The 24,993-nt window shown below is 36.8% G+C and overlaps 2 protein-coding genes across 6 annotated transcripts in view; both read left to right on the forward strand.

Annotated features, from left to right (window-relative positions):
- Positions 1-345: 345 nt before the first annotated feature.
- Positions 346-9,795, forward strand: tpra1 (transmembrane protein adipocyte associated 1). Its single transcript, XM_005797956.3, has 11 exons — positions 346-553; positions 2,309-2,483; positions 2,558-2,690; positions 3,581-3,667; positions 5,044-5,116; positions 5,245-5,324; positions 5,412-5,522; positions 5,625-5,685; positions 7,103-7,205; positions 7,459-7,539; positions 7,957-9,795. The coding sequence occupies exons 2-11, from the start codon at positions 2,320-2,322 to the stop codon at positions 8,225-8,227; spliced, it is 1,164 nt and encodes a 387-aa protein (XP_005798013.1). The 5' UTR covers positions 346-553; positions 2,309-2,319; the 3' UTR covers positions 8,228-9,795.
- Positions 9,796-12,040: 2,245 nt separating this feature from the next.
- LOC102224473 (MICOS complex subunit mic25a-like) overlaps positions 12,041-24,993 on the forward strand; it is a 63,307-nt gene continuing 50,354 nt past the window's right edge. For 3 of the 5 annotated variants that reach the window (XM_005797955.3, XM_023325722.1, XM_023325719.1), the window contains exons 1-4: positions 12,041-12,275; positions 13,225-13,321; positions 14,087-14,141; positions 15,575-15,695. In XM_005797955.3, the coding sequence (XP_005798012.1) occupies positions 12,192-12,275; positions 13,225-13,321; positions 14,087-14,141; positions 15,575-15,695 (357 nt within the window). In that variant the 5' untranslated portion in view covers positions 12,041-12,191. The remainder of the gene's footprint in view (positions 12,276-13,224; positions 13,322-14,086; positions 14,142-15,574; positions 15,696-24,993) is intronic. The other 2 variants (XM_023325721.1, XM_023325723.1) reach the window with 1 other exon arrangement.

A 24,993-nucleotide genomic window follows, 5' to 3' on the forward strand; every position in this document is an offset into this window, starting at 1 on the left:
GTTAATTAATTAACTTTTCAGTAATATTGCAATTTACTGAATTTAGCTGTAAATAGTTCAATATTTCAATATCTCGCGAGACAAACTATAGAAACGTACATAAATTGGGTCTACTTCATTTTCTGTAACTAGCGCACGAGTCTGAAAAAAATATGCAGCGCTCCTTTAATATGGTATTTATGAAACTTTGATATATTAGTTTGTATTGATCGATGTATATTTTCCTTAAAGATAAAAAAAAAAAAAAATCCAGAGAGCCGTGCATTTTTGTGAGCTGACATTTTGAAATGGAGTGCAGACCCCTCCCGCACAACTCACAGGCGACTGCGCTGACGCTAAAATGATGCCGACCTACCGTCAACTTGTCAGGTGACCGAACGGGAAATTTGCTCAAGGAAAGTGCTCAGGAGACGCAGCTATGTCTCGGATAAATGATCGATGTCTTGAATGTTTACAGCGGATGCAACACTGGATCTAGCTTATGTTTGAATCAAGATTTCTGACTGCGACATTTTGGAGAGATTACGTGCTTTAGACCGAGTCTTCTGACGGGGTAAGCTGTGACTGTTTACAATTTGGAGCGCTCGTTATGTGTCAGCGTATGAAAACACTGGCTGTAGTTTCACACTTGTTTCCGTCCCTACGTTGAGCTGTCGGCTTTTGAGCAGTGTTGGCAAATGTTGAGCAAAAGACGAAAGCACAATTCTCATCTTCGACGTGTTTATCTCAAACGAGGAAAATCATTTATTTCTCCAACAGCGTCTTCCGAAAGCTAGCAGCAAGCTACATGTAGCAGCTGTAGCTGACGCCTGAAATTCCCCTTTAACAGAAACCGCCTTGATAGTCCACATACAACACTCTGACGCAGGACTGTATAATAATTAGAAGCTCAATTACAACTTAAGTTTATTTGTGTAGCACATTTAAGCAACAAGGTAAAGTGCCACCAACTTAAGACAACTCCAGCCGTGATTGTCTTCCTTCCCAGTCCGACCTCTTTCCTTTAGTATTGTTTTATTATCAGGATATGTGGACTATTGTAACCTGAGTCACTCCCAACTGTCGAGTGGGTGTTAAAGGGATTACTGTAGTATTACTGTAGTTGCTGCTTCAAAATGAACACTGCTCGTGGACGGTGTAAAGACCTGTTACATAATCACCTTTTACTGCAGTTCAGCATAATTCTACAGTAAAAATTGTAGGAAAAAAAAACATCTCTTTGATTTCAGTATATATTCACTGTAGAAAAAAGATCCATGTTAAGGAAATCATTGGAACCCCTAAAAGTTTCATCAAACCAATGCAACAGAACTAGTCTGAGTTTCTAGGAATTAGTTATTAGTCCACGACTTGTGTTTTCCTGGGTATAAATGTGAGGTGACACAGGGGTGGTTTCTTAGAAATAGGCTGAAGGAGAACTAATTTCTCCATTATGTGTAACTTAGTTTATGTGTTTAGGCCGGATGGTTGGGAAGGATAACAAATGGTACTTTTACTGTAACCGTTTGCTTTGAAGAAATTAAGATTGACTTTATTATTGAAATGATGGAGGTGGGCCACCGTGAATGATGTGAGAGACCACTAATGTATGTGTGAACATTAGAAACATGTCATTGATCAGGAGCTTCGCATCACAGAAGAAGCAAGATGAGAGATCAGACTTTTTTCCAGCAGAAACAATTCATACTGTAGACTGTAAGGCTAACCTTGTCTTTACAAATTTGTAGTAAAGACAAGGCAGAAATCTTGGTTGGTACTCTGAAAACAGTAATGTGTGACACCACAGATATTTGCAAAATAAAGGACTAATCTGTAGTAAAGGACATCATGTCTATGGTTTAATATGGTGGGTGAACTGTGCTGGTTTCTCCTTCACAGCACTTGGGAACCTTATTGGACTGCACGGCATCATAAACCTTTTAAAATACCAGGAAATCTGAGATTGAGATAAATAAATACACACACATTTAAAAGTTGGGTTTTTTAAAAAACATTTTCTGTGTATAATTATGCTACTGCAATAAAAATCTTAATTTATTTCAAGGTTTTTTCCACATATTTACTTGGGATACTTAATCTGTTTGCAAGGATTGGTGCTTGTATAGTATATTGACAGTACCTATAGGAATTTGAGATCTTTGGAAAAGTCCTTGTTGACATGAGAGTTTGATCTGAGTGACATTCCCACGTTTAGAAAACAAAAGATTAAAACCATCCTTTTACAAGATCCATGTCTCATTGAGTAACCAGTCGGGAGATCACCGAACCGAGTCACGTGTTATGTTCTTTTCTTTTTTTCCTCTTTTAGGAACTGACAACATGCTAGCCACGGTGACTGCTGTGGTTACATTGGCTCAGTACAATGACACAGTGTCACCTACACCTCTGGAGAACACATCTGTATTTCCAACTGAAGGTCAAGCCAACATCACCATGCCTCACAAATGTCTACAAGTCCTATATGAAGATATCGGAGACTCCAGGTACCGTAGAGGACGGCCGATTAAAAACTCTCGATTGTGTAAGATAGCATCTCACTTTCACATTTCTCCCTTAGGGTGCGCTTCTGGGACATCCTGCTGCTGGTGCCAAATGTGGCCTTTTTCATATTCTTGATGTGGAAGCTTCCTTCGGCGAGGGCAAAAATTCGACTCACTTCCAGCCCTATTTTTGTCACCTTCTACTTGCTGGTAGGTGAACAACATTTCGACGGCGGTATGGTTCATGAAATTTCTGTGACCTTAATGTGATGTCTATCCTTGTTGTTGGAGATGCACTGATCAAGCTTTACTTTTAATCTCAGTTCCCGGTTTGCATTGAAGTCTGACCTGTTGATTCTAATTTTGACAAGTTCTAGGCTATAACACACAACAGAGAAAAAAGACATTCTGCAGATGTTTTTATTATTATTATTTTTTTTTTGTAAATCAAGCAATAAAATTGCTAATTAATCCCTATTTATGTATCCAAACACATGGCTAATATGATTTTGATTAAACTCAGATAATAGTGGAAGAAAATATATGATGCAATTATAGACATCAGATTATAGGCTTTCATATCATTTTTTAGAATTTGACCACTTGGAGAAAATTAGCTGATTTCCATCTCTGGCTGAGTGATTGCTACATTTCTAATCGTTGTCTGATGGCTGTGGTGTGCAGTTTATGACTAAAGTTTAATCTGGTTTTTGTTTGATTTAATCTTTGAATTGGTATTTAGCCTCTTAAGACTATTACAACAATTACAATTCCAGACATTAGTAGCGTAGAGTTGCTGGTTGATTCTTCTGGTGTCTCCTTTGTCAGCCCTGACCCATAAAAAGTGCCTCTTTCAGCCAAAGTAAGGTTCAAACATATATCTACTGTTATACTATGTTCATCCTTTGACTGTATTTGTTCTTGATTTGCCTATCCTTTAACAACCAGTGCCACACTAAGCAGAATATTCCAACTATGGCGGAAACAATAATAGAAGCACAGACAGCTACGTGTTATCAGCTAAACTTTGGTCTATGTGTGCTCCCGGAAATGGGCTGTGTGTGTGTGTTGTATAATATCGTGTGTACTGTGTTTCTTAGGTCTTTGTTGTCGCGGCAGTTGGAATCACTCGCGCTATTGTTTCCATGACTGTCAGCGCATCCAGTGCAGCCACCATTGTGGACAAAGTAAGAAGAAAAGCATGAATAGAACTGTATTTTTGGGGGGCAGGGAGTTCGGGGGATTGTGAACACCACTAAGAATCCCGACCAGCTTTCTTGTTTAAGAAAAACAAAAACCTGTTCATAAAAATGTATTTACTCATAGGTGTGAGTTTATTTCTCTGGCTAGTTATGTATTGTTGGATTCTGGTGATAAATAACCTTGGGAATTTAATTTAAATGTACGTTCATTTCATTTTTCAGCTTATTCCCATTGATTCTGATCTAGTTAAATCTTTTTAAGTATGAGACATCATGACTCCTGATTACACTAAAGCAAATCTAAGTGATCCCTGGTTCATGGATATGTTTTATTGGAGTCATGTAACCCAAATTTATTACAATGAATTGTGAATGCATTATCCAAAATTGCTCCATATTGCCAACTAACAGAGCGGGTACAAAAAATCTCCAATGCGGGTATGAATTGATGCATGGTCATTGTGAAACTTTGGCAACTGGCTCCAACTCTAATTTCCTTATCCATAGACCTTACATGTTTGGTTTAAGGGGGGAGTTTGTTTGTTCCTTTCATAATCAGAAGTTGACATTTCCAAGGTCCCCCTGGAAAAATAAGTAGGTCTTGTGGTAAATTTTGAATAGCATTTGACACAAACAATGTGCAACATAGTACAGAGTTCTATTTTCAAATGAAATTGTAATCATACACTTGCCCTTAGCTGTGTTTGAAACATTTGGAGATCATCTTGCGCAAAATTTTGTTTTGGATGTTGTTTTATTTTTGTAAAACCTAACTATTAACCCAATTTAAGCCCTGGAAAAATATTAGTATAATTCCTATTTGTTTTTAAAGATAAACATAACCTTCAGTTTTTGCCATTTTTGAAACCTATACAGAGCTGTCTTTGTCATAACAGACTTGTGCTTACCCTAAACAAGTATGAAAAATGCCCTTTCTGTTTTCATTTAGACTTCTAATTTGTTTGAAAGAAGTGAGGAATTTACTAATAAAAAAATTATATATATTATGTCTACAATATATATATATATATATGTATATATATATGTTTTATTTATGGAACTGAGATATCCTAAATTAATAACTCAGAGGAGATGGTTTGTGCAGCTGCTTGTATCCGGGCCTTCATGTATGAACGGAAATGCTGGGCTTGCATTCCATACATGCCAGAGAGATTCCTACTGATTTACAGTGCTGGATTGGCTGTTCTCATAACACACTGTCATGGCTGCCATGATTGGGGCCTTTATGACTCCATAGACCCGTGAGGGCACGCCTTTGTTGTGGGTAAAGGAAAACATGTTGGAGGATTTCAGATCTACTTTTCTGCCGTGGTATCTGACGATGTCTGTTGCTTCTTTAGGTGCTGTGGGAAATCACCCGCTTCTTCCTGCTTGCTATTGAGCTCAGCGTCGTCATCCTGGGACTCGCTTTTGGTCAGTTTGCTCCGTTTGTTTCAGTTCACTTTTTCTGCATTCTCGATATAGTGTTACCTCCTGCTCACTGGAGTGACTGTTATATCTTATTGTAGTTGTGAGTATAGCTAATGTGTTTTTGCTCTCAGGTCACTTAGAGAGCAAGTCTAGTATAAAGCGTGTGTTGGCTATTACTGCAGTGTTGGCATTGGCGTACTCTATTACACAGGTAATTACAAGTAACAGGCTATCAAATGTTATTGGTAAAAGTCAAGAAAGTAAAAATTAAAATGAGTTAACTAATGTATTATTGTAGGGAACATTAGAGATACTGTATCCAGACAGTCATCTGTCCGCCGAGGACTTTAACATCTACGGTCATGGAGGACGGCACTTCTGGTTAGCCAGTTCCTGTTTCTTCTTCTTGGTGAGTAAATGTTTCTCTTGCATCAAAGGCATACCATGAAACATACCAAAAGTTTATGCATAAGCAGACTCATTTTTGACTGATGACTCTGTCTTTTTTTAGGTTTACTCTCTGATTGTTGTCCTTCCTAAAACCCCAGTGAGAGAAAGAATATCACTGCCATGTAAGTCTTGGATTTAAACATTTGAAAGGCAAAAAAATTTAAATGCTAATTAAACTATGTCAATTGTTACTGTCAGGGCTCCTTTTTGTAATGTGGAAAAGCATAGAAGTTGACAAATCTTTCAGATCTGGAGAAATATGAAAAGACAAAATAGAGTATGAAAAAATATTTATGTTTCTAGACCTAATTCCCTGTCCCACTGCCTGTACTCTTTATCAATATGTCTATTTGTAGTATGTTCCTAAATTGTATTTAGTCTTAAATTAGTGATTTTCTTCACTTATCCTGATCCATTAATATTTTTTTAAAATAATTTAATTAGCTGGTGGCATTGTATTTGTTCTGGGATTTATTTTTAATATAAGAAAACTACAAACACCAACATGCATGAAAGCAATCAGCTCTGTCGAAATGAATTAATCCCCAGTCATTTAGCTTTCCCTGCAAACCTACAAAATATCACTGCTGAATCTGGCTTATTCCAGGCTCAGGTAATTAGAAAGAAAATCCTCCTTGTTAGGTTTAAACATCCAGCTTCTTTGTCATGGGTAAGTGTATATTTGCTAAAGCTTGGCTTGAAAACAGGGATTTCACATGTTGGCTAGAACCTGTAATCACAAATTGCTATGAGGTTTACTAAATACTGTAGGCGCTGAAGTTAGCTAACACGGGTGTAAAAACACAAATTTTGACTTGGTTCCAACTAAAACTCAGTTGAAGTTATTGCATAAGAAACTAAACTGATTTAATTTTCAGAATTTATGTAGGTCTTGAATTGAAATCATAAGTGTATTAAAAAGTTATTCAAAAGCTTTAAGTTAAACTTATTGACAGTTGGACGCACACTGTATTTAATATCTAACTGAAGTTGAAATGTCTTCCTCAAATGTATGACAAAATGGTGTTTTTTTTCCCTTTTGAAAATGTATGTAGAAAGATCTTAGAAGCCTTGTTTTAAAAAAAAATGTATGGCATTTTGACAAAACAATCTGAACTGTGAAGTAATTGACCAACTTCTCGGTCTTCTTTCATTAAGGCTAAACTTACAGACTATATCAGCAGCATCCAACTGTCATAAAAAGACAATGTAATTAATGACGGAGGTCTCCTTGAAACAAGATGAGTTGTATCTTCTAATATTGATTTTAAACAAAAAATAAAAGCAACAGCTGTCAGTTTAAAGAAACACGTGTGCAAAAGAGGTTGTGTTCATTTTAGTTTCACTTCATTAAACAAAAAAAGAAAGAAAAAGATCAATTCAACAAATGCCTCTCTAAGAGACCTGGAAAAATGTAATTTTCTTGGGTAAAAAAAAAGTGAAACAACACAACTCCACAGACAGATTGTTGCTGGATGTACCCCCATTCAAATGACTGTTTTGTTTTTTATGGTCATTTGTTTTCCTTCCTTTGTCTAGCCAAAAGGAGTTTCTACGTGTACGCAGCTATCCTGTCTTTGCTGAACTTTGTTCAGGGTTTGGGCAGCGCTCTGCTGTGTGCTGGGATTATAGAAGGACTTTGGTTAGTATTTTCTCCTTTGCTGCATGTGAATATATTGTCACTGTTCTTGTAATGTGAAACATTATTGAAGTTGCATTTGTCTTGTATTTTGTTTGACTGAGATGAACTTGCTCATAAATGACTTTAATTGACTGGATTGATACTATTTGTGTTACCAGTATGAGCAAAATGTTGGTTTTGCTTTAGATTGTAATCTCATTATTCTGTGTAGCTTTTACTAAAACTGCTCACTCTTTGTTTTTTTTTTAACCAGCTGCGTGGATGTCACCACCTTCCTGTATTTTTCTGCCTTTGCTCCACTCATTTATATCACATTCCTCAAAGGATTCTTTGGGTATGTAATTATATGCAAATTACGTGGAACCATGTACAATTTCACAACTTGATTCTCAAAACAAAAGACTGTAAAATGTACTTAAATCTTATGGCTTAGGAGGTTGTCAGCTAAAGTCACATATATTAGAGATAAATTGAGAAAGTGGCTGTAATTGGAGAAATTTCAGTGTGATCTGAACGTTGTTTTCGAGCTGAAAACAATGTTGTTGTGATATCTTCTTAAATCCTAAGGACATACAATAGTTGACTAAAATCGAAATCAGCTGGTTAAAGCTTCACAAGAAATATCGGAGAAAATTCTGATGGGTTCAGCTAACTATCATCGTGTTGACTTTTTAAAAAAAATGTGATTTTATAACACTCATTCTCTTTCTATGTGACAAAGCTTTTTTTTTTTTTGCCACTGTTTTCGCAGTTCGCAGCCAAAGATCCTGTTCTCCTACAAATCACAGGTGGATGAACCGGATGAAAGCGACGTCCACCTTCCTCCAACCATCGCCGCGACCCTCGGCCGCAAGGACTTCACCGACCAGGGCCTCTACTACTCTTCCACTCAGATCGATGGGGCCGGCCCCGGCAGCTCTCGCGTGGTTGGAGCGTACCTGGATGATGTCGCGTCGGGACCCTATGGGTCAAACAGCATCAACAGCATCGAAGCCGACCGTTGGAGACCTGTCAATGTGTGAAAGGATTCACGGCCACACAGCTGAAGTATGGTGTGGATGAAAAGAGTTTGGCAGGACTGAGATCAGAGAAGTGTTGCTGAGCCAGTTGCCTGGACAACAAGAAACTATGATCTTGGCCTTTCTTTGATGCCAGAATAGTTGAAACAAATGGACACTTAAACAGAGACTGTTGCTCCACGCCGAGGTTGCCCTCTCTATTGATTCTACTCCACGGGCCCTTCGATGTTAGTGCTTATCAACTTGTCTCAGCACATTTATTCTAACTCCAGCACTAAATATCAACTCTTCTGTTCTTATTTATGAAGTTTGAAGCCAGTTTTAGATGCCTGATTTCGCTAAATCTAACGTGTGATTTAGTAATGCGACACTTGTACGTTCTTGCCGAAAGGTTTGAGACCCAGCATATGAAGGAGTTAATGTGCCGTTTTATACTGTTAAGAGTTGTAGCTGAGATAGTCAGTCGTTGTGTTTTTGAGCACAAGCATTTAGTTGTGGGTTGGTCATCCAATATATTTGCTTTCTTAAGTAAAAAAAACAATAAACCACACAGCGACTCCTAAACACAAGCGTTAAAAGCATCTGCGACACAGTAACAGTCCTGAAAAGAAATTGTATTTCCCTGAGAATCTTTGTATACTTTGATTGTGTTCATACTTTATAATTTCTGCCTTTGCTTTATATTTTTTATACAAGGAAAAAAAAAACATTCCTGCCTCTTCATAGACACCTGTGGGCTTTGTAGATGCCGTAAGAAAATCATTATGTGTGACCTAAATAGCAAGCCTGCTTCTGCTCGTTCACAAATCTTCTTATGTGTTCTTCCTTTCTTTTTCTTTGCAGAACTTGTAGTATTGTGTCTTTGAACAAGAGGCTGCTGGTGCAGTTTATTTGGTGTGTTAATTCAGGACCAGCTGTTGTGAGACCAGAAACAATATTGCTCATTCTTAATGTATTTAAGATGGTGTTAAAAAAGTCTTGTGATATAATTAGAGCTTTTGATTTCCATTGAGCAAAGAGAAATCATAATGCAGGGAATCTGAGGAACTTTCCTCTTTTCCTTTTTAAGAAAAAAAAAGTAGTTCAGTTCCTTGCCCATTTATTTAACAGAAAGTCTTATACCTTTTTGTATGTATTCAAATTGCATCATATACATACCAGCTGTGGAATATAATTGAAAATTTCTCCCAAAAGCGCAGTGTTTCCTATGGATGACTTGCATTTTTAACTTTTTAGTTTAATTTGGTTGTGATTTGTATACAGAAAGTATTAGGTTATTTAAAAAAAAAAAGGAAAACTACATAAAGTAACAACACAGTACAGAAAGTATGTTTTCGAAAGTATTTGTATTTGAAATACATGATGTACAACTACAATTGCTGCTGAATGACGTTGACAAGCTTGGGAGAAAAGCATTTTTTTTTCTTTCTTGACTTTAGACGGTGCATTATCAAGAAACAATATTCTTTTTAGACACCAAATCTTTTATAGTGAAGTTTTGCAGGTGGTGCTTTAATTACAGTGTGTTGGCCATTCCATGTGCTGCAAAATAAACTCTGGACTTTTTCTTCTATTGTGTTCATTTTTGCATTCAAGTCTTCTAAAGAATGGAAAATCTGTGAAAAAGTGTTTTCTCCATTCTGGTAACGGAACCTCTATACACACATGCTTAAAAAACTACCCAGTGGTGTATTTTTTGTTTGTTTGTTTGTTACACAAACACATGTACACTGATAGTGAAAACCAGAGAAATTAAGTATAGATATCCTCTGCTGCATTTAACAAAATTATTTGAGTAAGTATACTGAAGGGGAAATAAATTCTGCTTTATATACATCTTTGGACTTCTGACATAATCTGCCTGCAATTTGAGCTGATCAGTTGGCTTTGGTCAACATGATGACTGAGTGAATTTTGACAGATTCCAGCATTTTTTTTTTTTAGATCTACTTGTCTAAGCCAAAAATTGACTCTGAAAACGCCAATCTATGTGTGGGATATTTCCATAGATGGCAAAGCTGAAGGAAATGATTGGGAGGGCAGTGATCCTTGTCAGAACTTCATATGTTATTAATCTATTTGCATTCATTAAGGTTGTCCATGCTTCTGACTGATTGTCATTCATATTTGCCACTGCATAAATGAGCAAATGCAAATTCTCTACTTGTGATTTTAAATAGTTAGATGATTTATCTGTACACTTGCACTACTTTAGCTTATCTAAAATACTCTTCTCTTTCTGATAACTGGAACAACACTGCAGGGTCAAACGTAAAGTTGATGGTACTGCAGGTACAAGCATCATGGTCTGGACTGTAGAAGTTTTTAATTTTTTGGCAGACGTAACGGGTGTTGCAGTAGTTCTGTACAAGGAGAAAAGTGTTTGGACTTGAAAATTGTTTTAATAGAATACTTAGATCACACAATATGGATTCTATGTTGACTTGAAATCTCAACGATCATTCAATCTGTCATTGCCTTCTTCTATTGAGGGCTTAAAGTTTCACTATAAATAATTGGTAAATATAGATATGTGTAGCAATTTAAATGACAACCAGAAAATAATATAGTTGTAATATATCAGTAAAATTTAAAGCATAGCTAAATGTTTCAAAAGGTAGTTAAATATTTGAATGTTATAATCAAGAATAAAGCTTCAGTTCTTATGCGTTAATGTCACAATTATTTCAGTATTTATTTATTTCTACTACAGTTCATCATGAAATATTTTAAAGTCACTATGCGTCAAACAAACTTCATTGTCTGATTGCTTAAATTGTGTAGCTGCTCGAATGCAGACCTGTCAGCTAGCAGAGTTATCCTTGCACACTGACTTTGACAAGCTGGGTTAGACAAATAAAGAAAATACCAAAAAAAATCACCATTGTGTTTTATTTTATAAGGTCCAAACGTTATCTTAACCCTCCTGTTATGTTCCGGGTCAAATTGAACATAACTAATTTTAAAACTTTAAAATTAGTTTTAAAGTTTAATTTTTTTTTTTAAATAGTTGGAAGTATTTTTTTTTGCATGAAACTTTTTCTATTTGTCTTAATAGGTGCACTCTACATATAAATTGAAAATGTATTCATTTACACATTTATACCAACCCCTAGGTTTACATTTTACATAGATACTTTTCGGGTCAATTTGACCTGGCAATCAGGTTAAAGGCAAAAATGATTAAAAAATGTCAAATTCTATATGTTTCCGGGGTGTGTTTGTGTCGGGGTGACACAAACACACCCCGACACACACAAGCCCACCCCCTCACTACTCTCTTTACTCCACCAGGAAACTGCGAGAAAGCAGGTGTTGACAGGAGCCAGGAATATAAAAAAAATGACCAAAGATCAATTTCAAGGAAATTATAGTCTAGGTTTTTTTCAGTGGACATTAAAAATGTAAATTACATTTTTTATGTCCAAATGAGTAAATGAGTAGGTTGTCGTCACTGATCCTTAATTTCTGAGAAATAAAAAAAACATCATTGCACAAATACTGATTAAAATGGTTAGTATTGGAGTTAATAATCAGATACAAAAATGTTTTGGAGGATTTTTTTGGTTTCTGACACTATTGCATGATTAAACACTCCCCGGGTCAAATAGACCCACGAACATTTTTGCTGTACCCTAGAAACGAACAAAACAGGAGGGTTAAGCATGTCTGACTAGCTTTAAATAATGTAAGCATTAAAAGTCGTCAACCTACAACTCCCATTATGCTTTGCAGCACTTCTTAAGCTACTCCCACTCCATTGGTTGCGAATTATTTCCTGTAACCAATGAGCTTTGAGGATACTGGAACGCCGAAATGACCTTTATTGGAGTATTTTGACAAGTAGTTGCTGTGGCGCCGACTCCGACTATCGTGTCATTAATGTCTACCTGCTGTTACAACTGTTGATAAGCGAGGGTGTAATATTTAATTTTATCCCGTGAAGACGGACAGCTGTCCACTCAGGATGGGAGGAAATGGGAGCAAAGCGAGGAATGTATCTTTCAGGCTGGACGAACACGAGAAGGTCACAGTAGTTGAAGGAGTGAAGGTATTTAATTAGCTGGTTTTATAGCCAGTCGACTTTAAGTAATTAGACATGCCAATGGATGCTAATATTACTGTGGAGGTATTGAGGCTGAGGTTTTTCCTTGCTATGAAAGTCATGACGTTTCCTAAATGAACTAGGGTTATACTATATTTTCGTGTATATAATGCACGTTTAACTTTTATACTGAATTAAAATCAGATATGTCCGTAGCTAGTAACATGAACGTTTATAGCCGGTGTTAAGTGTTAGCTTGTATGCTATATCAGCTAAGTTAACTGTTAGGGGGCGAAATAACTCTTCCATGACTGCCGATAAACACAGGGGGGAAACTAACCGCAATCTTGCTTCTTTTATGAGGGAAGGTAGCAACCAGGTGTCGCTATTTAAATGTACTTGATTATTTAGCACAACACTAAGGCAGAATGATATTAGCAATGACTCTAGCGAAGCATTTGCAACCCATAATTCTGTAAAGTGTTTACTATCAGACAGTGTGACACCCCCTGTGTAGGTAGAAGTATTGACATTCAATTATCTGGAGAATACAAGTGGATTTCAACACAATACAATGGTGAAAACACATCAGCTCATTATGGAGACAATTTCTCCTGCCCAGCAGTTTTGATCAGAAAATGGGACAACCTTTTTAAAAGCAGGAGTCTTGCACTTTAGTGATCTGAATCATGCAGATGTGTGGAAAGCTACAAACAGTAATTTTGTGTTTACGCTTGTAAAATTAAAAATAAAATGGGATTTAAAAAAGAAGTAAATTTCACTGCCTTCCCCTGGTCCCCAAAATAAAAAGATAACACATTTTGTCTACATAAATAACTAGTGGAATAATTGTCAAGGAGCAAGATTATTAACTGGTCTACTGTTTGTCTTGACGAGACAATAATAACATTTGTCATAACGAAGGTCATGTTCTTATATTATCTCTCTGGTCCAGCTTTCTGAGAATGTCCTCCGGCGGATGAGGGAATCTCCTGGTTCGGAAAGAGCTTGGTCTTTGCCACCTGCTCCAGACATGCAAAGGACTTCACCAAGTATGTCCTAACTGTGACATTTCTTGTATCACACATTTTTTATGCAGTCGTTATTCAGAAGATTACCTGGAAAAGGGAAAATAATGTGATTGTTTGTCGTATTTAGATTGTGTTGAAAAATGTACAACACACCAAAGGAAAAGATTCTATAGACTTGACTCCGTACATTTATGAGAACATGTTATTGAAATATAAAGAAAATATTAATATGTTTAAAGTGTTGTATAGAATATATACTCAACAAAAATATAAACGCAACACTTTTGTTTTTGCTCCCATTTTTAATGAGATGGACTCAAAGATCTAAAATTCATTCCAGATAAACATTATTACCATTTCTTTCAATTGTTCTCAACAAATCTGTCTAAATGTTTGATAGTGAGCACTTCTGCTTTGCTGAGATAATGGGCAGTATAAGGTACACCTGTGCACTAATCATGATGTCAGATCAGCATCTTGATGTGGCACACCTGTGAGGTGGGATGGATTATCTCAGCAAAGCAGAAGTGCTCACTATCAAACATTTAGACAGATTTGTGGACAACATTTGAAAGAAATGGTAATATTGTTTGTCTGGAATGAATTTTAGATCTTTGAGTCCATCTCATGAAAAATGGGAGCAAAAACAAAAGTGTTGCATTTATATTTTTGTTGAGTGTACAAACTGGTTCAGGTTTAAACTGAGTGTTTTATTCTCTTCTGTAAACTGTTGATACCCATCTATAATATCATTGTTAATGTTGATATTTACTTTTTGATGTTTAGGTTCAAAATCGACAGAAACATCATCTTCACAGACACAGGAAGAGATGCTTAAGAAGTAGGTGTTAGTTTTGTTTCTTTTAAAATGTCGACGTCACTACATTGGTTTGTTTATTGTGGTTTACAGTGTAATATTCATTTTTGCGCCTTGATTTGACATTTACTATGTCATGTAAAATACCCATGATCTTAGTTTCTGTGATGCTTAAGATGTTAAAACAAAAGAAGTGTAATCAAAAAGTAGTTGTCCCTTCCAATGGATTTCTTTTTTTTTCTTTATCAAATAAATTTCAACATTAGAAAAAGGTAATTCAAAAGGCTGGTTTCAAATGATGAACATAAATGACATCCAGTGACTTGCAAGGCTTAAACCACAGATAGTTTAGCACACAGTACAATCTGAAGTTTACAAAAAACTAAACGTCTTTAAAATCCCCAATACTTAGGGGAAAATATTCTGTGGACTGATGAGATAAAAGTGGGACTTTATGGAAAGTTTGGTGCATCATGTTACTTCTGATATAAAGGTATTTCAGTAAAGGATCAGCTATCAACAGTAGCGTGATGGGATAGAGCTGCTGCTTCTATACTAGGACAATCTCAGGGGGCTATATTTGGACATCAGATTGAGGTTGAGCATAAGTGCAACCGCACTTGAGTTATGCTGCAGGAAATTATATAAAGCACACAAACCAATAGGTTTTCAAGTATCAGAGAAACTAAGATAATGGGTATTTTACACGACCTATTTACACTATGTTATGCTATCCTATGGTTTGAGCTATAAGTGCCAAAAGCCTGTAAGTGAAGGGTCAGTTGTGAGGTCAAGTTTTCCAGTCAGACCAGTCAGAACTTACTTTGACAATTTTATTTAATTTGAAGAAAATTAAGTCTAGGATTGCCTACTTTTTTTTAGGATGTGGAAGTAAGCTGTTGGTTTAGATAAAAAGATATTGCTTAAAATGTTTTAAATAAATAGGTAAAATATCAATTTAAACTACTTTCTAATTCCCTTTATTTAATATTAGATGTTTCCAAATAATTTTATCAATATTATTAGGGCCATTGTGGAGACCCTGAAGAACTACTCCTGGCTTTGGAGCTGCTGGTTGCAGACTTTAACCTCTGGCATGTCTCTAGTTGAAGATACTGCCCCCCTATGGCTGCTACAGAAACAGCAGTGGCTGTAGGGTGATGTGATGAAGGCAGCTGTTGCAAAAATAAAACCTCTCTCACCTTTCTGATCTTAGTGAAAATTTCCATTTGGTTAAAGTGATGCAAAACAAACTGTAAACCATTTAAGCTATGAAGTGAAACAAAAAAAAAACTTAAATGATTTCTTGCTTGTCATTTGACAGAAAATTATTTTTGCCACCCCATTACCATCATTGTGAAGAAGTTAAATATGTATATGAGAATTTTAGCTTGTTTTCTGAGTGGCCTCTCCATGAATTGTCAAAGGTTAACATCTCATATCTTTCCTGACGTTAGCTATGAGCGTCAACAGGCTCTGGTGCAGGAGCAGCTGGCCAAGCTCAACCTGAGGGAGAGAGAGACTGTCTACGTAGAAAAATGGAGAACACAAGACGATAATGAAAAGAGCAAGGTACTGGTGAGTACGCTGTCTGGTTCTTTGGATCTCCATTGTACGTTAATTTCAAATTTTGTTTTAATCCAAATAAAACATAACTTGCTGAACAGTCTCAACAAATAAATCTTTCTACTCTTGTTTTGATGAAATTGAATATTATGAACTTTATGTCATGCTGCCAATGCTTCCAGCTCTAATAGAAACCACATAAATCTGTTCACAATTCTCAATGATGTAATAGAATTAGAAATTCAGCACTCCTAAAAGATATATTTGCACTATTTCTGTCAGGACCACCGAGTCCACCTGCATGCATTACATTTATTTACTTGAGCGTAAGTTGAGAGTAATTGACAAGGTATCGGGTTGCAGAGAACAATAATGTTTAGTTGCCTCAGTTGTTGATGATGCTTGTATTTGACAGGTTAGAGCAGCAGCAGTCTGATTGTGTGTATTTGTGCGAGCTTTACTGTGTTAAGGTGTGAAGCAAAATTGTGTCTGAGCATCAGAGTGAAAGGAAGTGGGAGCTTTTTTGCTTTAAGGTGATAATAGGTATGAAGCAGATGCCTATAAAGTGTGTGAAAGGTCTAGAGAGCATGAGGTGTGGAGTGTTTATGTGACCCCACTCCACTTTTTTATTTGCACCTTTTTCTTTTGTCTAACCGGTGCTTTTTGCTCGCTCTCACCTTTAAAGCCTGTTTCCGTCCAAACAGATTCATTCTGGCCACCTTGATTTGTCCCTTTTGCTTTAAATGAAGCTTCAGTTCATCCATCCAAACAACGAAGTCAAACCAGGCAGAAGCCACTCCTTAGTTTATAAATGAAAATCTTATTTTTTTTATTTTATCTTGCAATGGTTTTTCAGGAAATTGTTAGAAGTCTGATTTATAAGCTTCCACAACTTCAAATTTCACTGCTCAGCAGGTGAGCGTCCCTGTCGTTTTCAGCACTTCCTAGCAGCATCGACACAGCTGGAAGCTTAAAAACACGCTTCGCTTTTTCTATTCTTATACATCTTAAAACAAATCTTTTAAGTTGGTTGGAAGTGCTTTATTAATGTGAGTGGAAGCCAGATGAGCACCTGAAATCATACGTTCGCTCACAGACTCTAATGTGGCACCATCACAATTATACACACGAGCGCATATAGAACAACCCCCTCACCCTTGTGTGTGTGTTTCACATCCACTCTGGGCTTCCCAGCATGCAGGCTGCGTGTCACTGTTGGGGTGATGAGGAGGTTAGGGAAGTGTGAAGGCTATACCTGTCGAAGAGATGAGCGGCTGGCCGCCATGCCTCGGGCTGCCTGTCACAAATGCTCAAATTAGCCATTTACCTCTGCCTTAGCTACGACTTTCACTGCTGAGATACATCGTGTGTGTGCGTCTGTGTCGGTAGCTGTCATTGCATGTGCATTGGATGGGTGTGTGTGTGTGTATGTTGCAAAGAGTTCATAGATGGGTCAGTCAGACCCTTTTCTGTGATGTCATGTACTTTTTTGGTGAAAAATTCAGCAGACTTTAGTTATACATGTTTTTTTTCCCACTCGTTTCTTTGATGTTTTAATATACAAGCAGCTGTCTGTAATTTGCTTGTGTTTTTCTGATCACTAACATGGAGATAAACATCTCTAACAGCAGTAAGCTAGGAAGCTTTTCTTTCTCTCGCTCCACTTACTGACTAAAATCACTGTTAGTGTGGAGAAATCGGTTAGTCTGAAATGCCACTAGTTGTTTTCTTATTAATGTGCAGGAAGGCTCCTCATGTTTACACAGGCTTGCATGGCTGCTCATTGCACTTGATATTTATCACATTTCAGGACATTACAACCACAAACATGAGTGTAATTTTTGGGATGTTTGTTTAAGCATCTCAAATTAGCAAATAATCATAAAGTAGTTGAAAAACTATACACAGTTTTATTTATTCATTTTCTGAATCAGTCCTCAGTAGACCCACATTTTTCTGCAATTACAGCTGCAAGTCTTGTGGGATATGTCTCTGCCCGCTTTGTGCATCTAAAGACTGAATTTTCTACTTACATCTATTGATATTTATATATGCTTTCATGGAACCACGTGTAACAAATTATTCAAACATTTTCACACATTATTATGATAATGATAAATAACACAATTATTTCTCATACTTATTTATCAACATCCTCGTCTCTGCTGAAGTAAAGCACGCCCACAGCAAGATGCTGCCGAGTGACTGAGGGTCATTGCGCGTAACAGAAACCTTGTAAATTCTAGACACTAACAGGTACCATAGAATTGCACAAAAATCCGTGAGGGACGACGGAGTCCCTGCTCGAAATTCCGTGAAAGAGGTATAACGAGCTTCGTGCCGGAAGCCCGTTGAAAGGCTGTTTACATCGTTTTAAACTGCGTGATTGTGAGCGTGAATGGGAATAAAAATACCAATAAATATTTTGTTCCATATAACACAGTAGGAGTGTAACCGGTAAACCTTTTATGGATGCAAAAGCAAGGACCCCCCACTTGATGACTTTGTGTTTCTGTGTTTGATATGATGTAAAGCACTTTGAAATGCCTTGCTGCTGAAATGTGCTATACAAATAAAATTTTATTTGATTTTGATTTGCCACCATCTTGCTGTGGCAGCAGCAAGATGGTGGCCTTAAAGGTGGAGAGGGTCTATTCATTCATTGTGTTTGTTTTCTACCCCACAGCATTTTTCATGTTCAATTTGGCCTCATCTGACCAGAGTACATTCTTTTTCATATGTTCTCTATGTTACTGACATGGATTGTTGCAAACTGCAAACAGGGCTTCTAATGGCGTTCTTACAACAATGACTTTCTTAATATGCAATCAATTGTCTGTATAGCTGCCTGTCAAGTAGGCCAGTTAACAAGTTCATAGATATTTTAAATTCTATGAGTTTGATAAGTTCATATCGATCATAGAGATAATTTCTTCAAATAAATATATATGAAAGATGATGAATAGTTTCTGTTAAGTTTTCTTTCCAACTTATTGCTTTATTAACCAAGGAACTATTATGGTTTATTATTTGACTTCTGAATCTTTGTTCCTGCATTTATGTTAGCTGACATGCATCTCATTAGTTGACTTCCAAAGTACAGAACTTGAGTTTTTCACAATGCCATTCTGTCTTGTTTAGGTCTATATTTAACTGTTAAACCTTGAGTGAAGATGTGGGGGAAAATAGAAAGTTCCATTAACACCTCCTGCTTTCTCTGTTGCTCCTGTGTTTCTTTCTCTCCTCCCTGTCTGTTCTCTTCACCTCGGGGGGTGTCGTTCCTGCCGCAGGCAAAATGTAATTAGCATGCCCAGGTATTCAGTGCTAAACATCTCATACACACACACACGCATTGAATTTAGGCTGTTGAGTTTGAGAAGTCTGTTATCCGGCTGAGAAGAACAGAATTTCCCACTTGTCTGTTGGCTGAGGCTGAAGGTTTGTGCTGTAATATCAAAGCAGTCTTTTATCCCCAGTGAAAACACTACAGCAACATTACTTGCTACAAATTGAATTAAGACCCAATTTTAAAAGATAATTGCAGGAGAATATTTTCTGGAGAAAACCAGAAATATTACAAAACACAGACAAATATGAATTTATCAGGAATTTGTAACCCTGGACAAATTAAGATAGTATTTGTTTTAGTATTCGTACAGGGTTAATTGTACATTAATATTGCTTTCACTGTTTTTGTGTGTCTATGCTGACATTTCTTTTAGAAAACTTGCACGGCAATATCCAAACTATTTTATTTGCAGTACTGCATGGATTTTGAATAATCTGAATTCATGAGTCATTAATAACCTGGGAGACTTTTTTTTACAGTGCCTCTCCTTTGGCATTTCTCTACAATTTATGACTTTACAACTTTACCGAGATTCCTTGATGTTAGGTCTCACTATGCATTTCCAGTTGGATTTAATTGAATTTGTTTTGACTGGGCCATTAATTCACACAATTGGCTGTTCCATCGTTCCTCTTGCTGTATGTTTAGGGCTGCTGGGTTGCCAGAAAGTAAATCTGTGACACATTCTCAAGTATTTTGTATTTTCTTATGGATTCTGGACAGCTTCCTTGTCTCTGCTAAAGAAAAGCAACCCCACAGGATGATTCTACCACCACTGTGACACTGTGTGATATGAAGTTCTAGATATCCTCCACATATAAACTTTTGCATTTAGGCCAAAAAGTTCAATTCTTATCTGAGCAGAACACCTGCATTTGTTTTTCAAGTCTCCTTGTGGCTTTCTGCTGGTCACTTGTCCCCAAAGCTAGATTTGTTTTTATGTAGCCCAATTATCCCACCATAGCTGTGGATTTGCTTTATCCTCTCTTTTGAAAATCTTATGAAAAACTTCGTGGCACCTTGGTACCTTTCCACTAAGAACTTTGTGGATTTAATGTCACAAAATGTGACAGTTCAAAGGGGTCTGAATACTTTCATCCCAACAGTCAAGTCTGAAGAAAAGCTGTTTATCAAGAGCAGCTGGTAACACCTACAGCCGACTAAATCTGACAGGTCTTATTCATCCCCAAAGAATAACACCATCTGTAGGAGGATCTTTTTGGTTTTGTGGTTGAATCACAAAGTGTAATAAAAGATTTAGCACCCTTTTGTTAACTTCTTATGTCCCTCTTGTGAGATTCTTTGGTCTGTGTGTTTAAAGCACACTTCATGCTCTCTAATGTCTTTTGTTATTTATTGCTACATGACATTTTCAGTAGTTGCGGCACCGTTTTGTGAGGTTTGATACGCCCATTAATATTTTTCCAAGGTGTGTTGGTTCCAGTGTGGCAAAAAAAATTAGTTTTGTGAATAGGCACTAGATGGCATTGTTGGAACATTTTCATTCCTGGTAGGGGATTAAAATTAGGATGGAACCCGGCCCTGCTCTGCAAAATGGGCTGCTGGGCAACATGTTCTCCTAGATTCCTTTCTCTTTTCTTCCTCCTGTGTGTGTGTGTGTGTGTGTGTGTGTGTGTGTGTGTGTGTGTGTTAGTGATGACACATGGAAATGCCCCTGATACTGTCCAAGAGAAATTATTTAAAAAAGCAAGCTAAAAAGCTTGGCATTCGTTAAAGTCAGACCTGAGATTACAAAACCTTCAGACCACAGGCGCTGGTGCCATACATGTTAACAATGTGCTGCCCTGCTGCTGTGTACAAACCACCAGGAAGTGACACTTCACTAGAGTGTAAATGTTGTGTTTTGCACTGAATATGCAGCTTTCAGCTACAAGATGTTCCTGCTTACCACCCAGCTCTCCTGCTCTCTCACTTTAAAAGACATTTGTCAGTTTTTTTTCCCCCCCGTTTTTAATCTAACTTAAAATTTTTTTACTTGCATTGATTTTTTTTTTTAATCCATTACGTTTTAATAGAATTTTCTTTATCTCCGCGATTACAAACAGTCCTGACACATCTCTACTGTTATTAATTAGCACAGTTATTTATTTACTGACTCATCCCTTCCTGATAACCAGCCTAAAGCAACATTATTTTCTCAACTATTATCCTTTCAGCAGATTTGAAGATTTATTGTTTTTATGTTTTAGCAGAATAAATGGAAATGTTAACTGTATTGTTGCTCTGAAACAAGAAGATTGTCCTTCTAGAAGACGTCAGTCTTCGATAGAAAACACAGCATTCGAGGCAGGTATTTTTCCTTGAAACTACTCATGTTTAAAATCAGGCAACTTTGTGGACAGAAACAGCCTTGAGACTCCGGCTAGAGATTAGCCAGAGAAAAAAACAGATAGTTTAATAAGTAATCTTGTAGCTAATAAGCAAGAAAAAGCCTTGAAGTTTATTGCAAGGCTTAGAAATAAATTGCGATGCTTCATCCTTGCTGCTGGTTGACTAGTTCACCTCCTTATTAGCCAAAATCTGAAATGGAAGAAAAATTGAAGATAACTGGTCTAAGAGGAATAAAATGGAATAAGGAAGTAGTTTGATCTCAATTAGACTGGGTGGAAAACATCTGTGAACATCCATTATAAAAATATGTGATACATTTTCTTTAGACTAGATCATTCTAACTATGAATGTGGTTTAATCTAATCCATTGTATTGTGGATTTGGCCATGTTTAGGGTTGTTGCCCTGCTGAAATATTAATCTCCATCTTTGCATGTTTTCTTCCAGAATTTTGCTGTATTTAGCTTAATCTATGTTCTAATAAACTCTAATTAGCAACCCTGTTGCTCCAAAGAATTATCACCGCAACATTGTGTTACCACCAGGGGTGGAAATTAGCACCTGCCACTGGCCAAATATGGGTAAAAGTATGAAGTGGCGTGTAAATTGGAGCAACGCACCCACCACTGTGCCGGGTTGACAATTTGAACAGAAAAAAAGCTGCATTCAGTTTGAACTTCTGTCCAGGATAGGAGTGGCTGACCGGACTACTACAGACTGATGCACATACTGTATATGGGACGGACTGTATATATATGTATGTCTATATATGCATATATATATATATATATATATATACATACTGTATATGTGTGTGTGTGTGTCAGAAAAGTTAAGACAACTAAAACTAAAAAGCGCATAAGCCCATTCAGAAAAATATGTCAAACTAATGATATGTTAATTACCACACAGTAACGTCACAGAGAGTATTACTACAGTAAAGGCGGGGAGGGAGAGAAGCTAATATGAGAGAGAAATAAAATACAGTAGGTAAAATACAGTAGTTTCCCAGACAAAACGGGAGACTTGACAGGTATGGGGATAATACAGGAATGATGACGGCCTGTGGAATTAATGATGAACACGTTATTAATTGTTCTTATTAGAATAAGAATAACAATTATTCTTATTGGTAGTAAGAATAATTGTGAACTTCAATAGAAAACGTAATAAGTAAGGAACAACAAATAGGACCGTTAGAAAACAGCTATTGATACCATTTAATTTTTTTTAAAAATGACTGGACACATCTTCAGTAAATACTATCTGGGGGAGTTGTAGCCAAAATGTGGAAATGTTCAACATAGGAAATGATTGCAAGAATGTTTGGGTTGTGTAGTTAAATTTGCTGTTAGTAATTACTTAAAGTGAACTTATTGCTCTACACCTCTGTTAAGGTATCCATGCTTTGTTATGTTAAATTAGTTTGAATGCGTACATATGTACGGTAAACTTACTGTCAGTAAATTGGTTTTCATAGAGTTAAGAATAAATTCTGTATTTTATGTTATTTTCTCGTACTGGTGGGGATTGTAATTGAAAGAAAAAAACAGTGGCTGGTGAAATGTCTGAGTGGCCATTAAAAACCTTTCTCCATCAGCCACTGTGGCTGGTAGAGAAAAGTTTTAATTTCCTCCCCTGGTTACCACTACTATTTTTCAAAGAGGTAATGAAATTGTTTAGGAAGATTAGCAGTGCTGGTATTCAGCCACACATGGCACAATGCATAATGACAATAAAGCTCAGCTTTGATGTCAGATGTTTAAAAACTAGAATCCATCTTCTATGTTTATAACTCAACACTGCTTTAGGCAGTATAGTGTGAAATTGTTATTGTATACATCGAAGTTTGTGGTTGTTGCACCATGAAACGTCAAAGGGTGTTTGAATACTTTTATAACCCTTTGAACATGCACACACAGCTACACTTCAATTTACCTCACATAGAAACACTAAAAACATAACATTAAGACTAAGTCTAAACTGCCTCACCATAGTCTCACCAGAGACTTGACATCTTTTCTTCATGTTAAATCACATAAGCCCTTTGTGTGTGCTTGCTCATTCATAGATGCAAAAGCTTGCCCCCTTCATTTTGAGCAGCTGTAGCTGCTGTCGAGCAGATAACGCCTCAGGTTGAGGAGATTTTGATCTGTCGAGCACAAACTCTGTCGGCTGAAAGGTTCGATGTGCTGGAGCACAGCACGCATCCCATCAGAGAGCTTTTGGGATGTAATGAGTCAACTGGACAAGACTTATCGTAAAAATAAATTCCATCATGCTTGTTTTTAGGGAAGAGAACAACCCGTTCACTCAGTTTAGTTGTAGACCAGTTCATATAGGATAAATAAACCTTTTTTTTCTTCACATATGATTACATTTATTTGTGGTAGCACAGCTATACACATTTTACAGAAAGGCTTTTTAAAAAAAAAAAAAAAAATACTAACAAATGTACCTGATATAATCTATAAAAATTATAACTATGTTTAGTCTGATTTTTGTGCACATTTGTTGAACAGATAACTGTACAACTCCTCTGTTTCCTCTCTAACAAAACCTATTTTTCTTTTTTCAGCATCCGTCTTTTATTCTGCATTCTCTTTCTCACTATATCCTTGGCAGTGTCTCACCCCCCTCTCTCTGTCTCTGTGACAGTCTGTGTGCCAAAGAAGGCTGATGATGAAGTGTTAATTCATCTAACCTCCCACGGTTATGTGAAGAAACCTCACATTTAATGAGCAAACAGCTAGACTAACCAATTCATGCCTCTGGTATTTCTGCTACACCTTGTGTGCATGATCATGTAAGAGTTCATGTCTGCATGTATTTTTTTAATTTACAGGTGCAGGAAGATATACATATCACCCACAGGTGTTGGTGTGGTGATAAATTTATAAATGCAGTGCATAAACACTTGAGCAGTTGTCAAGAGGTTCTGCACTTATTGTTGTCATATTATCCCATTGTAAAAGTGTGAGGCGACCATACTTGATATGGAGTTATCCTTTCTATCAAACTAAAATGACTGCAAATAATCCATGAAGACAATGAAAATGAGATGCACAATTGTAATGCATAAACAACTGAACAAGTTTTAGGGAGGCTTGCATTTATTCTTGGACAATTCCATTCATGTGAAAAGGTGAAAGTGTCCTTCTTGATAGTAATTTTCATTTTATGGAAGATTTTGTGGGGCTAGTGGCCTTTGTTCTAAGTATTGTTATTTTAAAGGAAAGGGGTTAAGAGAAGCTGGGGAAAGACACGCTACAAAGATCCTGAGGTTGAGAGTTGAACCACGGACGGCTGCTTCCAGGGATAATAGCCGCCGTCTATCGGGTGCCCCGCTCTACTGCTACACTATGAGGTGCCTAGAGAGTTTTCCCTTTGGCCAAACTAAAACGACTGCAGAAACATGGCAAAATGCATGTTATTTTATTTAATAAAATAAAATATTTATACCCAGTGCAGCCAAAATTAATGATTTAACTGCCCATAAAAGTCAAATAATATGCATTAATGCAATGTAATCAAAAGGTTGAAATGATTACTTACTGCATGATAAACCCAAACATTCACAGCTGCCATGATGAAGAGATGATCTGTGGTA

The sequence above is a fragment of the Xiphophorus maculatus genome, chromosome 20, assembly GCF_002775205.1.
Source record: "Xiphophorus maculatus strain JP 163 A chromosome 20, X_maculatus-5.0-male, whole genome shotgun sequence".
Classification (NCBI taxonomy): domain Eukaryota; kingdom Metazoa; phylum Chordata; class Actinopteri; order Cyprinodontiformes; family Poeciliidae; genus Xiphophorus; species Xiphophorus maculatus.